General features: G+C 33.1%; 1 protein-coding gene and 1 long non-coding RNA gene across 4 annotated transcripts; both read right to left on the reverse strand.

Moving 5' to 3' along the window:
• LOC112755434 (D-amino-acid transaminase, chloroplastic) lies at window positions 1–3457 on the reverse strand. Of its 3 annotated transcripts, XM_025803522.3 has the most exons (5): window positions 3156–3457; window positions 2970–3016; window positions 2238–2416; window positions 1193–1872; window positions 1–350 (listed from the first exon to the last, which is right to left on the reverse strand). In XM_025803522.3, the coding sequence occupies exons 1-5, from the start codon at window positions 3352–3354 to the stop codon at window positions 256–258; spliced, it is 1200 nt and encodes a 399-aa protein (XP_025659307.1). In that variant the 5' UTR covers window positions 3355–3457; the 3' UTR covers window positions 1–255. The 3 variants fall into 3 exon arrangements, with proteins under 3 accessions (XP_025659307.1, XP_072077475.1, XP_025659309.1); XM_072221374.1 differs by lacking the exon at window positions 2970–3016 and having other exon boundaries at window positions 3017–3447; XM_025803524.3 differs by lacking the exon at window positions 2970–3016 and having other exon boundaries at window positions 3156–3442.
• A 1399-nt stretch (window positions 3458–4856) lies between these two features.
• Window positions 4857–12823, reverse strand: LOC140180399 (uncharacterized). Its single transcript, XR_011874615.1, has 4 exons — window positions 12109–12823; window positions 11863–12001; window positions 10965–11069; window positions 4857–5209 (listed from the first exon to the last, which is right to left on the reverse strand). It is a non-coding gene; the product is annotated as an uncharacterized lncRNA (long non-coding RNA).
• Between the last annotated feature and the right edge of the window lie 1388 nt (window positions 12824–14211).

Consider the following 14211-nt stretch of genomic DNA (forward strand, 5'->3'; position numbering starts at 1 on the left):
TTTAAATAAGTCAAAGTATTCCCTTTAGATAACAAATGTCATAAGTCAAATTAGTTTTTTGAAATTCTTAGAGACTAACTTGACGCGTGCACATATACAGCAGATTCTTTTACAACAATACAACCTTTACAAAGCAATGAGAAATTAAGATACAAAGGTGAATAGGGGTTTCAAGATCTCCATTATTTGTCACATTATTCTGTTTCATGAAGCTGCACATAAGGGAAAAAAAAATGTACACAAGAAATACAATTATTAATATGGTACAGGTATACGAACTGTAGGGGGTGCTGACTCCATGTCTTCAACAATAAGATTGAAGAGAGCCTTCGTTATACGGCCTGCTTTCCCTGCAAGGAATACATAAACAAATTTTGGTTCAACGGGATTAGGGAGAGTCCAGAACCCAATCGATTGGGGCCGAGATTCAAGTTAACAGATTAATGTGATAAGTGATAACAAAAACGACTTGGATGCTTCATCTTAATCTGAAACTTTAAAGAAGTGAGTTTATGGGTGTTTCCATGTGATCACAACTCACTTGAAATTCCAACAAATAAATAAATATATAGATCATTTCATGAAGATGAAAGTATGACATTCAATCTGCTAATTATTACAAGAAATGCACAATGGGAACTATCAATATATAAAGTGTAATTAAGCTACATCAAATCTGTTAAATTATTATTAGGATATGGCATTTCAAAAACTAACCAAACATAAACCAAAATTGTCCTGCATAAAATGTTAAGCTCCATATAACTGAGAATATACACTTCTTGCAGTTAGTTACAATGTACAGGAAAAAAATTATAAGAATGAGAAAAAAAAAAGGATTCTTTGGCATGATCAAGCTATTTACACCACCAAATATGAGGGCAAGAAAATTTGAGTTTTTTCTTTATCCTAAGCAAGGAAGGAGCCCACATTTTCCTGAAACTATATCCTATACTTATTGTTTACATCAGTAGTTGTAGTTTCAACAAACCAGTAGTAACAAGAACAAGATACTACCATAGAAAGAATAGATGGCAATTTTTAAAGAAACACAATAACAAGCCATTGAAGGAACTCCCGCATAATCCACCTAAGTTCTTATGACAAATTGTCTCTGTTAAAATATATATATATATATAGTGATTCACAAGAAATTCATATCATTTTTGGAGGAAGTAATGAAAGAACTCACCATCTCCAATAACTTGCTCATCCCACTGCACTACAGGGCAAACAAGAACGCCACTGCCAATAAGCATCATTTCAGCGGCACTCTTTCCTTCCTCAACAGTCACATGTTTCATCCTTATCCCACGAAGCTTACCCTTGCTCAACAACTTCTCGGCAAGCGTCAAAATTCTCTTAGCTGTGCAGCCACTAAGAATTTTATCAAAGTGGGGCATTATAAGCTCCTTCTCTTTAGTCACAAAAGCCACATTCATATTAGGCCCCTCAGCAACAAATCCCTCGTGATCAAGCCAAATGCCGGCAAAGGCACCAGCTTCTTCGGCTTCCATCTTCGACAGCACATTTGGGAGGTAATTTACGCTCTTAGTTGTTGCAAACTGTGGCGGTTTAATGGGTATTGATGAAGTAACAACTTTAACTCCCCTGGAACTAGTTGATGACAATGACAGATCCTGTATTACAATTGCATATAGAGAAGATTGGTGGCACCCTGCAGGGGATAGCTGAAAATCACCGGGTCCTGATGAGAGCCAGTATCTTAGTGATCCTTTTCGACATTTGGAAGCACTTACAGTTTGTATGAGGATTCTTCTTATGCTTTCGCGATCAAATGGAGGATCTATCTTAGACATGGATGCTGACCTCAAAAATCGATCAAGGTGTTGATCTAGCTCATACAGGTACCTGTCATGCACAAAATACATCACTTGGAAAGTGGAAACATCTTTTTGTAACTACTATATCCTTTTTTAGTTGATGGAGACATGCACAAGCGAGGAAGTGAATATCTTTCATTAGCCAAGAATTGTACACTGCTTGTCAACATACCACCCATGTGGTAGCAATGTGACTCACAACCCATCCAATGGTGGTTGGGTAGTATGTCGGCTTGGAATACAATGAAAGCTACATTCAAGGAAGAGTATCTGAAGAGATTCATCATATAACATCCACATGTAAAATTGGAGAAACCCAGCCTCTATTCTCAAATAGTACAAATGCAAACTCCAAAATGAAAGAGTGGCATTCATGAGTTGGAAATTACTGACCCATCCATTATTGCTGCAGTATCGAAGACACCATGGCCCCTGTGTACCATGTGGTCGTCCATAGGAATAACCATAACAGCAGGGTCTGTCGTTACCCCACCAAAAATGCTTGAATACATGGCAAGGTATTGTTGCTTGCCTTTTATTGTTTCTCTGAATGTTTTCAACCTTTCAATAGCCTTATACATGAAATAAATAAATAAATAAATATTTTCTGTTAGTTTTTATCAGTAATAGGAAAACTGAATATATCGTTCAAAAGAGAGGACCATCTTTGTATGTGTTTTTCTTCTAATCTAATGTGTCCATTAAACATTGATGAATAATTAGAATTAGGTCACAATAGAAGTTTATATTATAAGAAACTTCCAACACCTCTTCTTCCAGTTCCCAAATCTATTGTTAAAGAGTTACAACAAATTTTCACTTTTTTTTTTTTCCCTTTAGGTGTTTTGATTTAAACTATTGCTAAAGTGAATAATCCAATAAGAGAAATGCTAGGGGCAGCAATTTTGGTGTTTTGTAACCATTAATTGGCTATTAATTGGCCATTAATAGTATTTTTAATAGTGTGAGATTACATCTAATGGTGGGAGATCACTCACTTTTGTTTTGATGGTTAAGTGCTGGCCAAAAAACACAAAAGTTGCTGGCCCTAGACTTTTCCATCCAATAATTCACAAAGAAATGATTACAGGGAAATAGTTGAAGTCAAAAGAAAAAATGTTAGACCTCATTGCAAGATAAAAGTGGAACATCAAATACTTGAGAAGTAGCACCTGCAAAGTCAAGGCACTCACTCCTTTAGTTTTCCGGAATCAAATCATCAATAACCATTAACCGTATGTTTTCTTATTTGCAGAATCCAGAAAGCATCTGCAATTTAAACGAACAAATTTTGAGTAGTTAGTGACATACCAAACAAGCCTCCACCTCCGCCTCCGACTCCGACTCCGGAGTAGTTAGAATCCGTCAGAGAAGTTGTTATTGGGAAGAAACGGCGTTGGCGGTGTTCCACTTTCGAAAAGGAGAGAGTTCGCGGAGCGTAATGAAGAGTGGAATTGGAGAATAACGGAACGGGATTTTGTGGAAGGAATTGGAGCCGGAGAGAAGCCATGGCTCAGCGGTTTTCGTTTCGCTTTTCTGCTTTGAAGGTAACAAGCTGACTATGTCTCTGTATGATAGGTGTAGAAAAATGTAAATATATCAGATTTTATTTTAAACAGCAAATATTTTTTTATTTATATAATAAAAAAAAAGCGTTAAGAGTTAACAGATTTTGTGATTTGTAGTTATTAATTAGTTATTATTAATATTTTTAATAATATAAAATTACATGTAAAATTACTTATTTTTTTATTAGTTAAGTTTTAGTTAAATTTTAATAAAAATACTGAGTTGCTAAATTTATTTTAATAAAAAAATGAGAAGTACTGCTACTACCTAGGCTGTTAATTTGGCTAATTTTTGTTGATATTGTATCATTAAGTATGTATTACGTATATATTATATATTTTTTATATAGAAAGAATTTCATTGTTGTAATATCTAAAAAAATATGTATTCTTTGTAAGTATTTTTATATTATAATATATGTATTATAGTAAAAGAAATATGTAATATTGTAAAGCATTTTTTTATTCCAACGGTAAAGGAAAATATGTATTATAGTAATTAAGAATATAAACAATAATAATAGATTTTGTAAGCATTTTTATTTCCAATATACGTTAACAATATCAATATTTTGATAAAAATCTTTGTGAGAATATAAAAGAATAATTTGTGAGTTCCATTAGAAAAAAGAAAAAGTATAATTATATGTTTGATTAGAGTGTGGATAATATAAGAAAGGTCAATGATGCCAAAAGGTCTCTCCCATTGGGTGGATCTACGTAATGAAGTTGAGTAATGGATTTGGACAACAAATAAAGAAAGATGACAAAACATGAGTCCACATCGCACCCTCAATTCAGGTCGCCGCATGCCCTATGCCTCAAGTTTCAACCACTTCAACCCACATCAAAATGTCCACCATTATTATTACTATTTAGTTTTAGATTTCGCTGTATATAATTACGATTCTTGTCAGATACACAGTTATTTATATTTGTAGACATAAAAAAATAAAATTCATCTTTATTATGTTTGTTTTTCTAAAATAAAAAAGTTAAGCATAAAACATAATTTACATAGTAAAATATTAATAATATTTTTAATTAGGAGTAATTTCTAATTATATTATCTTTGCTATTTTTGAGATCAAAAACTTACAGAGCGAAAGAATTGTGGTTGTGTATTCAGAATGAGTAAATGATACATTGAAATGTACACATACACACACACAAAATATATATATATATATATAATAATGCATAACTCTTAAGAAGATCAAGAAGAGGTGATTAACAACTACAACTAACTCACACTAACAACTACTACCTAACTAACTTTGACTAAATTAATTAACTTCCTAATACCTCCTCAAACATGGATGAGTAATTAGATATCTTAAGTTTGTATTTAAATCTATCAAAGAGTTTATTAGACACGGATTTTGTCAATATATCTACTATCTAATCTTATGTAGATATATGAATAATATACAGATTTTTCTGATTCACTAACTCTCTTACAAAATATAAGTTCAGTTGTAAATATATCTACTATTTAATCTTATGTAGATATATGAATAATATAACCCAAAATAAGTCATGACTGCGCTCAAGAAAATAATCCTATAACAAGCCTAACATACTCAAATATAAGTTGATAAACAAGTTACAAATATTTTACAAGTTCTAAAATAAATAATTATATATTTTTAACAAAAAAAATTAAAATAACTAAAAATGATTGGATCCTGCCTGTGACATATGGAACATACACTTCTAGGAATTCGACAAAGAATAGGTACTCATTGCAGATCGTTACTCTTGAATAGAAAGTCTCACATAGTCAAATATTTGTTCCTGAAAAATATTTTAAAAAAACGCGGGGTGAGTTTTGCAACCCAGTGACTAGACAATACATATATAATCGATATGAGACCATATAAATATTATTATCAAAGTAATATTAATTAGAAAGTAATAGTTGATAATAATAGGTGAATCAATAAAGGAGTTCTCATACAGAAATCAAATCAAAAGTCCACACATGGGTGGCTCCACCTCTATGGGTAGCCCTTTCCTCTTGTGTGTCATAACAGAATAACAGATCTAACGTGTGGCCTACACGTTAGGCTAGCAACACCCCTGCTAACTGGAGTCTGAGTCAGATGCATCTAAGTTAACATCATAACCGCCGTTAACTACGGTTTTCTAATACGAGCCTCCCAAACCAATTCAAAATATATAGTTTCAAATACAATAAATCTTTAATCTCTCAAATATATAAGGTATCGAATCAAATCAATCATAATACTTTTTTTATCAAAAATCTTTTCAAATCATATTTTCTCAATCATAAAAACATATTTCATAATTTCAAAGTGAGTGCCAACAAATACTTTAATATTTCAAAAGTATATATTCGAATAAAATCAATATTTTAAAATAATATAAAACTTTATCAAACATATATATAGTCTCATGTAAATCTCTAAAGTATGAATTTCATAAAAAAAAAAATCATTCAGCTATAATAAATCCATTATTCTAATCAAATCAAAGTTCTTCAATAACAGTTTTATAAATATAATTAAAAACTCCTAATAGCATAAACCAAAAGCTTAACGGTTATAAATGTAAAGCCTACTCACAGCATGGTCCTAATGGACCGAAGAGACCAAACCCGGAGTGTCGAATTCAAGATAAGGAGAATTGAAGTAAAATAAAACGAATGAGCGCAGAATTTGGACCGGAGTAGCGACAAAATGGAGCTGGCGATAGTCCCGAAAATCTAAAACAGGCAAAACTAAAATCGAATTAAAACAAGGACAAGACAGATTAAATAGTGGCATAATAGGACATGAAAGCTAGAGCAGAATCAAGGAAAAAGGACTGGACCGTGATAATGACAGGAACAGTTCAGCTCCGGTGGCAACGACGACTTGGTTCAGGTACATCCGAACGGCGACAGGAACAACGCAGCATCGAACGGTCCCTCTTTGGCGTTTCTTGGCGGCAGAGGCGCGACGGCCATGGCAGCAACAGCAGTGGAGTTTCAACGGCGGCGGAACCTCCCTGCGACCACTTCTCTCTCCATGCGTGTTCTGTTTCTCTCCCGGTGACAGATCTAGCGGCGCGAAACGGAGGCACGAACGGTGGCGATGGTGGCTGGGATTGACGGCAACGACCCTTCCCGTGGCGGCTCTAGGTAGAACGGCGCGTCTTCCCTCTGTTTGCAAACCTCTATGGACGGCGACGATGAAGACCTTGACGGTGACGCCTCCTTCTCCTTGCGCGGCTCTCTCTCTCCCTCGATTCTGGCCTTCCTCGCGACGACACGATGGCGGCGACGGTGGCAGTGACGCCCACCGGCACCGCCTCCCTTCCTTCCTCTTCTCTTCCCTCTCCGGTTCTCCCCCTCTTCTCTTTTCCCTTTCTGTTCTTTTGTTCTGCTGTTGGAAGGGGTAAGGGCAGCTAGGGTTTTGGTGAGTGTGTGAGGGAGTGTGTTATGTCAAAATTAGGGCTAGAATTTTGGTTTGAAAAAAAAAGAGAAGGGTATTATAGGGATATTACATTCTACCCTCCTTAAAAAAAATTTCGCCCTCAAAAATTAATATAATCTGCAAGACTTTACTTGGTTTTATCACTTTACCAAACATGAGAAAGAATTATAAAGAGATGCAAAAGTTACAAGATAGGTTTTTCGTTAAAAATGATGCGGTTGACATTCACCGACTCACATTTCCTTGATAGCTCAGATGTACATAGCACTCTTCACTTCGTTCGTCAATCTCCTCAAAATACAATCTTACTTCATACTCTCCTTGGTTCTGTAGTATATATCCATCGAAGCAACCGGTCTTACATCATGTCTTAGAATTACAACTTTTCGAACTTCAGCATCGATAAGCTGTGTCCTAATGAATTAACGTATCGTTTACTATCCGAGAATCGCACGTAACACCGAAACAAGCACGGGTTTACTCAAAAGGATTCGAAACCTAGAAAGAGAAGAGTAAACATCACAGATGGTGTTCGCACGAATGTGGAAGGATGTTTAAGATTGCAATTAAACAATGATGTACAGAAACAATGAAGTGACCCAGAAAGAGAGTCAATTGAATCTTAACAAAAAATCTGAATCAAGAAATTTTGATAGAAACAATAAAATAAAAGATAGTGCATTAGGTCAAAACAAGTTTAAGTTGGATCAAAGAAGTACAAAGTTCACTAAAAGAAGGTAACCAAAGTCAATGGCAGTATTTTTTTGTTTTTTGTTTTTTTTTTTCAAAAAAATTTAAGTGGATGATTAGGGACACGATAAAGCAAGAAAAGAATCAAATCAATAACTTTTCCAAAGAAGATCTGAAATAAGAATTCGAGGAGAATACTAGAATATATGATGTATCACAGTAAAGCAAGTTCATATTTCATCAAGGAGTTACATAATTTACGTAAAGGGATGCAACGTCAACACCTATGTTGTCGAGAATCTATGGGATAGCCAAAAGCACGACGATAAGATCGAGATATGCATAAGATGTAGGACGTGAAACAAAATAATCAAATTTTCAATTTCAACAAGGATTAAAACAAGGAACTCTTGATATGAAATCTAGCGGAATGAATGATAAATAAAATCACGCGGCATGATTATAGCACATACTTCAACACAAACCATCCCAAGAAGAACACCTAACGTTTCCAAACTTAACGATTACTATAACTTAAATAAAAAAAAACCAAAAGAGTTTAGAAGAACTATTTTTTGCAGGTTATAATTTCTAGCTCTCCATATGCACCATGCTAAACAATCATACCACAAGATGTGACGACGCTAGATAGAATATAGATTTTTTTTTCAACAAAATTAGAAAGCGGACAAAACAAAACAAAGTCCAGCAAAACAATATCATCATAGCATAAGAGGCTTTAGGGCATAAGTAATTGTTGAAATCACCGAAAAAGCTTCACCATATTCCTTATTCTATAACCATTCCTCATCAACATCATCATCAATACTCTAAAAAGGCCAAAAATAATGAAAGTATTGCAAATAATTGAGAAAGTAAATTAGGAAAAGGACATAGATGTTGCATCCAAAATTAGAAACTAGCATATATAAAAAAAATGGTATCACTTGAAAATTTTTATTTCTAAACATCAATAACCATAACAAAACGAAATATTCAAACACAATTAATCAAAGCATACAGATAAAGGAAAGATTCAAAATAAGTAAATGCAACGTATGATAAAATCCAAAATAAATGAACCAATTAAAAAAAGGAAACTCATGAAAAGAAAGAAAAAAAAAGATAAATTTTACATCTTCAAGATCAAACTGTGATCAATCCATACCCATTATTCCCTAGGTTAACAAGCTATGATGGAACAACTCAAGATTAAACCCAAAGACTTAAAAAGAACTCACAGTACAAAAATTTATTCATCAATTTATTTAGAGTATAGACATCCCCAATTTTTCATACATTGCAAACAAGAAATTTTTCAATCTCCATCGCCCACAATTTCAATGCAAGGTGTCAAATACAGATGGATTGGCAATTTAAAATATTTTCGACATAATTCTATAATCATAAAAGAAAACCTATGTAACATATAGAAGTTTATGACTCAACATAATATTTATTGTACAAGCACATGATTCTCAAGTGAGCATTACCATACTAATCATATGAATTTAAAAAGAAAAATTCTTCTTTGATATCTTAAAAGCGAAATATCTAAAAGAAATAGCATCAACTAATCGAGAGCCATCACTATATCATAAAGCCAATGACATATAAGTTGAGCAATTAGAATTTAGTTCTTTCACTTTTTGTTCATGGAAGAATAATAACAAAAATAACAAAATAAATAATCGCATAAGTATGAAAGTCAAGTTTAAACCATAAACACTTTATGAATAAGATAAGATATGAAAACCTCCTAGCTCACTATTAACTTATTTTAGCAATTCTCAACCAAGATTCATCAAGTTACAACTACATCAATCACCAATTCAGCAACACTTACATATTATTAAACTACTTTACAGCAGCAACCAATAACCTCATGCATCCCTCAAAAGCAATTAACTCAGATTACTTATTTGTTATGTTAGTTACTGTAATAATCACTAATCAAGCAACATATATCAACAAAGAACTATCTAAATTAGTAACTAACTCTCATATGCAAGCTACAATTTAACACATATTCAAGATAATCAGCATATGCTTTATAATCATTAGAATATAACAAGGAAAAAAACTTGTATATAAACTTTGTTCAGCTTTGAGGATTTAGATATCTAGTCTTTTCCGTTGAAAATCAATAAAAATTCTTTTCAATATGCAAGATCTATAATCCTAATCTCACAAGGCACTACAAATCAAGAAAATTAATCTCTCTAAACTTTTGAGAATAAAAACTAGTTAAGAGCAAGAAAATTTTCAAAAAAACTAAGATCGAGAGAATTCTCAAGTTTTAGATCTTATCCAAGAGCAAAATTCATTATCTAATCACCAACAAAAAGCAAACGTTCATAATCTAGATATCACCTGAATAATCAGAAAAATAGTTTCAAAACAGAAAAGTCATATTTGACAACATAGTATCATAATAGAACCAAATCAGCAAATTAAAAAAAACTCAACCAAACTTCTAGATTGAAAAACATTTTCAATCCAGCCAATTAATCACCCAAATAATTCACCACACCTAAGTAGAGAAAATCATTAATCTAACAAACAACAATAACACTTCATTTATATGCTTATCGCATAATTCTTCTCCTTGAGCATTGAATAGCAATTTTCAAAATTATTGATTCAAAAAAAAGACAGAATCACAAACAAATCAAACCTCATAACTTCAAATATTATTAATATAAGAAGATCAACCTCCAATATCCAGAACAAAGCATCTCGATCAACAACTAAAAAAATTTATGCAATCCGTAAACTCAAATAGAGTTATATAAAGGAATTAGATAATGATGCACATCAAACACTAATCGAATCTTCTAAATAATGTATAAAACCTTATCATCAGGAATCGTACGGTACATGAAGACGAAGAAGATTAAAGCATGCATTTACAAAAGCGAGAAAGATTAGAACTGACTACGAAAGAAATTGCAAATCGGAGCCGAAACTGAACCCATTGAAAAAAACGCGTTCAAGAAATCTACCAAAGGATAACCGAATATTTGGTAGAAGAAAAAGGATAGGAGTAGCAAAAGCGGCAGAGGACGCATGATCACAATAATCAGAAGACAACAATGAGACAGAGGACAACGATGACATTCCTATAGGCCTCTGATAGTGCCACAACTTGTACAAATAGGCGCGCTTCTATTTATACAATTGTGATCCTACCATAGGACACTTGCTCCACATTACACAGATTAAACCTAAGCTCTGATATCACTTTGTCACGACCCAAAATGAGTCATGACCGACGCTCAGGAAAATAATCCTATAGCAAGCCTAACATACTCAAATATAAGTTGAATAAACAAGTTACAAATATTTTACAAGTTCTAAAATAAATAATTATATATTTTTAACAAAAAAAATTAAAATAACTACAAATGATTGGATCCTACCTGTGACATATGGAGCATACACTTCTAGAAATTCGACAAAGAATAGGTACTCATTGCAGACCGTTACTCTTGAATAGAAAGTCTCACATAGTCAAATATTTGTTCCTGAAAAATATTTTTAGAAAACGGGGTGAGTTTTGCAACCCAGTGACTAGACAATACATCTATAATCGACATGAGACCATATAAATATTATTATCAATGTAATATTAACTAGAAAGTAATAGTTGATAATAATAGGTGAATCAATAAGGGAGTTCTCATACAAAAATCAAATCAAAAGTCCACACATGGGCGGCTCCACCTCTATGGGTAGCCCTTTCCTCTTGTGTGTCCTAACAGAATAACAGATCTAATGTGTGGTCTACACATTAGGCTAGCAACACCCCTGCTAGCTGGAGTCTGAGTCAGATGCATCTAAGTTAACGTCATAACCGCCGTTAACTACGGTTTTCTAATACGAGCCTCCCAAACCAATTCAAAATATATAGTTTCAAATACAATAAATCTTTAATCTCTCAAATATATAAGGTATCGAATCAAATCAATCATAATACTTTTTTTTATCAAAAATCTTTTCAAATCATATTTTCTCAATCATAAAAACATATTTCATAATTTCAAAGTGAGTGCCAACAAATACTTTAATATTTCAAAAGTATATATTCGAATAAAATCAATATTTTAAAATAATATAAAATTTTATCAAACATATATATATAGTCTCATGTAAATCTCTAAAGTATGAATTTCATAAAAAAAAAAAATCATTCAACTATAATAAATCCATTATTCTAATCAAATCAAAGTTCTTCAATAACAGTTTTATAAATATAATTAAAAACTCCTAATAGCATAAACCAAAAGCTTAACGGTTATAAATGTAAAGCCTACTCACAGTATGGTCCTAACGGACCGAAGAGACCAAACCCGGAGTGTCGAATCAAGATAAGGAGAATTGAAGTAAAATAAAACGAATGAGCGCAGAATTTGGACCGGAGTAGCGACAAAATGGAGCTGGCGATAGTCCCGAAAATCTAAAACAGGCAAAACTAAAATCGAATTAAAACAAGGACAAGACTGATTAAATAGTGGTATAATAGGACATGAAAGTTAGAGCAGAATCAAGGAAAAAGGACTGGACCGTGATAATGACAGGAACAGTTCAGCTCCGGTGGCAACGACGACTTGGTTCAGGTACATCCGAATGGCGACAGGAACAACGCAGCAGCGGACGGTCCCTCCTTGGTGTTTCTTGGCGGCAGAGGCGCGACGGCCATGGCAGCAGCAGCAGTGGAGTTCCAACGGCGGTGGAACCTCCCTGCGACCACTTCTCTCTCCACGCGCATTCTGTTTCTCTCCCGGTGACAGATCTAGCGGCGCGAAACGGAGGCACGAACGGCGGCGATGGTGGCTGGGCTTGACGGCAACGACCCTTCCCGTGGCGCCTCTAGGTAGAACGGCGCGTCTTCCCTCTGTTTGCAAACCTCCATGGACGGCGACGATGAAGACCTCGACGGTGACGCCTCCTTCTCCTTGTGCTCTCTCTCCCTCGGTTCTGGCCTTCCTCGCGACGACACGACGGCGGCGACGGTGGTAGTGACGCCCACCGGCGCCACCTCCCTTCCTTCCTCTTCTCTTCCCTCTCCGGTTCTCCCCCTCTTCTCTTTTCCTTTTTTGTTCTTTTGTTCTGCTGTTGGAAGGGGTAAGGGCGGCTAGGGTTTTGGTGAGTGTGTGAGGGAGTGTGTTATGTCAAAATTAGGGCTAGAATTTTGGTTTGGAAAAGAAAAAGAGAAGGGTATTATAGGGATATTACAAAAAATGATGGAGAAGAAGAAAAAGAAGAATAAAAATAAAGTATTTTGGTGAAGAAAGAGAAGAGTATTTTGGTCCGAATGACGGTTTTAAAACTAAATTAAACCTTAAGGATAATTTTGTGTGTAAAAAAATATTAAGGACGACAAAAATTTTCGACCTTTACCTTATAGACCAAAATCATACTTCACGTCACCTTAGTCTTGAGCAACACTTTTCTACTCAATACTGGAACCCTCCTCCAACTGGGATAAAATTTTTGTTATTTAGTGATGTTTCTAGAGTGGTTCATTCTCGTAATGTGTAATTTATGTGTAACTTAGACCTTTGTCCTTTGTTAAAAAAAAAAAAAAAATCTGTACTTAACTCTATATATTAAACTTCTTTCCATAGTTGTTTATTCTTTCTCATACAATTGTTATTATATGAACATTCATTATATTTTTATAATTTAGTTAAGAATATAAAATCTATTTTATTTACTTAGATTATACCAGAAAACTACATAATGTGATAAAATTAAATTTTTAAATTTTTATTTTAAAGGATAAAATATGATCTTTTTTATTTTTAAATAAATTTTTTTATATTTTTTTAATTTCACCTATAAAATAAATAGTAACAGATCATATTTTATTCTCTAAAATAAAATTTAAAATTTAAAAGATCAAATCCAATAAAATTATAAAAGAAGGTATGCGGCCGTTTGGTTAGGTTTTGTTTAGAAGTATTTGTGCTTTTGATTTTGTAGTTGATAATAATTAAGAAAAAAAAAAAAACTGAAAAAAGATGTATGTTTTAATTTTTATCTTTATAAATTGTATATGAAAAGAGAGAGAATGTATGCCGCCATTGCACAAATGCCATGTTTCTTTCTACCGTTGATCTTAAATCTAACGATGTTAGGATAATTTTTGTAACAATGAAATTGTTAATAATGATTTAATTTAATGGGTTACTTACGATTTCATTAAATTCAAAATAACATCTTATAATTTGATATTATACACCAAAAATACACCAAAATCATAATTTATCTGTATTACTCTAATTTTTTAAATATTAAAAAAATCTTTAATTGGTTCACATCACATTTTTTGGCATGTTAATTATTTGGTCAGTACAAATATTAAATTATCAATAAATTTTACTAATTTATAAATATAAATTCTAAAAAATATAAATACAAATTATATTAACTCATGTGAACAAATTTTTAATAAGTATAAATATAAATTATGTATTTATATATAAATACCTATAAGTATTAGTGTAAATTATTGTTCACCTAAAATAATAATATTTGTCTTTTCCTAGACATTTTAAAATTTTTCCATGCATTTCTGGCGCTGCTACATTCAAACTCTGCACCAGAATTTTCATTGTAACTGCTACACAGTACACACATTTCCGCTGCTGAGTGGAAATTCAA

The sequence above is a fragment of the Arachis hypogaea genome, chromosome 16 (assembly GCF_003086295.3).
Source record: "Arachis hypogaea cultivar Tifrunner chromosome 16, arahy.Tifrunner.gnm2.J5K5, whole genome shotgun sequence".
Lineage (NCBI taxonomy): Eukaryota > Viridiplantae > Streptophyta > Magnoliopsida > Fabales > Fabaceae > Arachis > Arachis hypogaea.

Bases quoted from the DNA above. Each gene is read 5' to 3' on its own strand.
- LOC112755434 (XM_025803522.3), bottom strand. From the start codon at position 3,354: ATGGCTTCTCTCCGGCTCCAATTCCTTCCACAAAATCCCGTTCCGTTA. The intron at 2,417-2,969 runs GTCTAACATTTT...TTCATGTATAAG, and splicing joins CACTTTTATCTTGCAATGAG to GCTATTGAAAGGTTGAAAAC. The intron at 1,873-2,237 runs GTCAGTAATTTC...TGTGCATGACAG, and splicing joins ACTGCAGCAATAATGGATGG to GTACCTGTATGAGCTAGATC.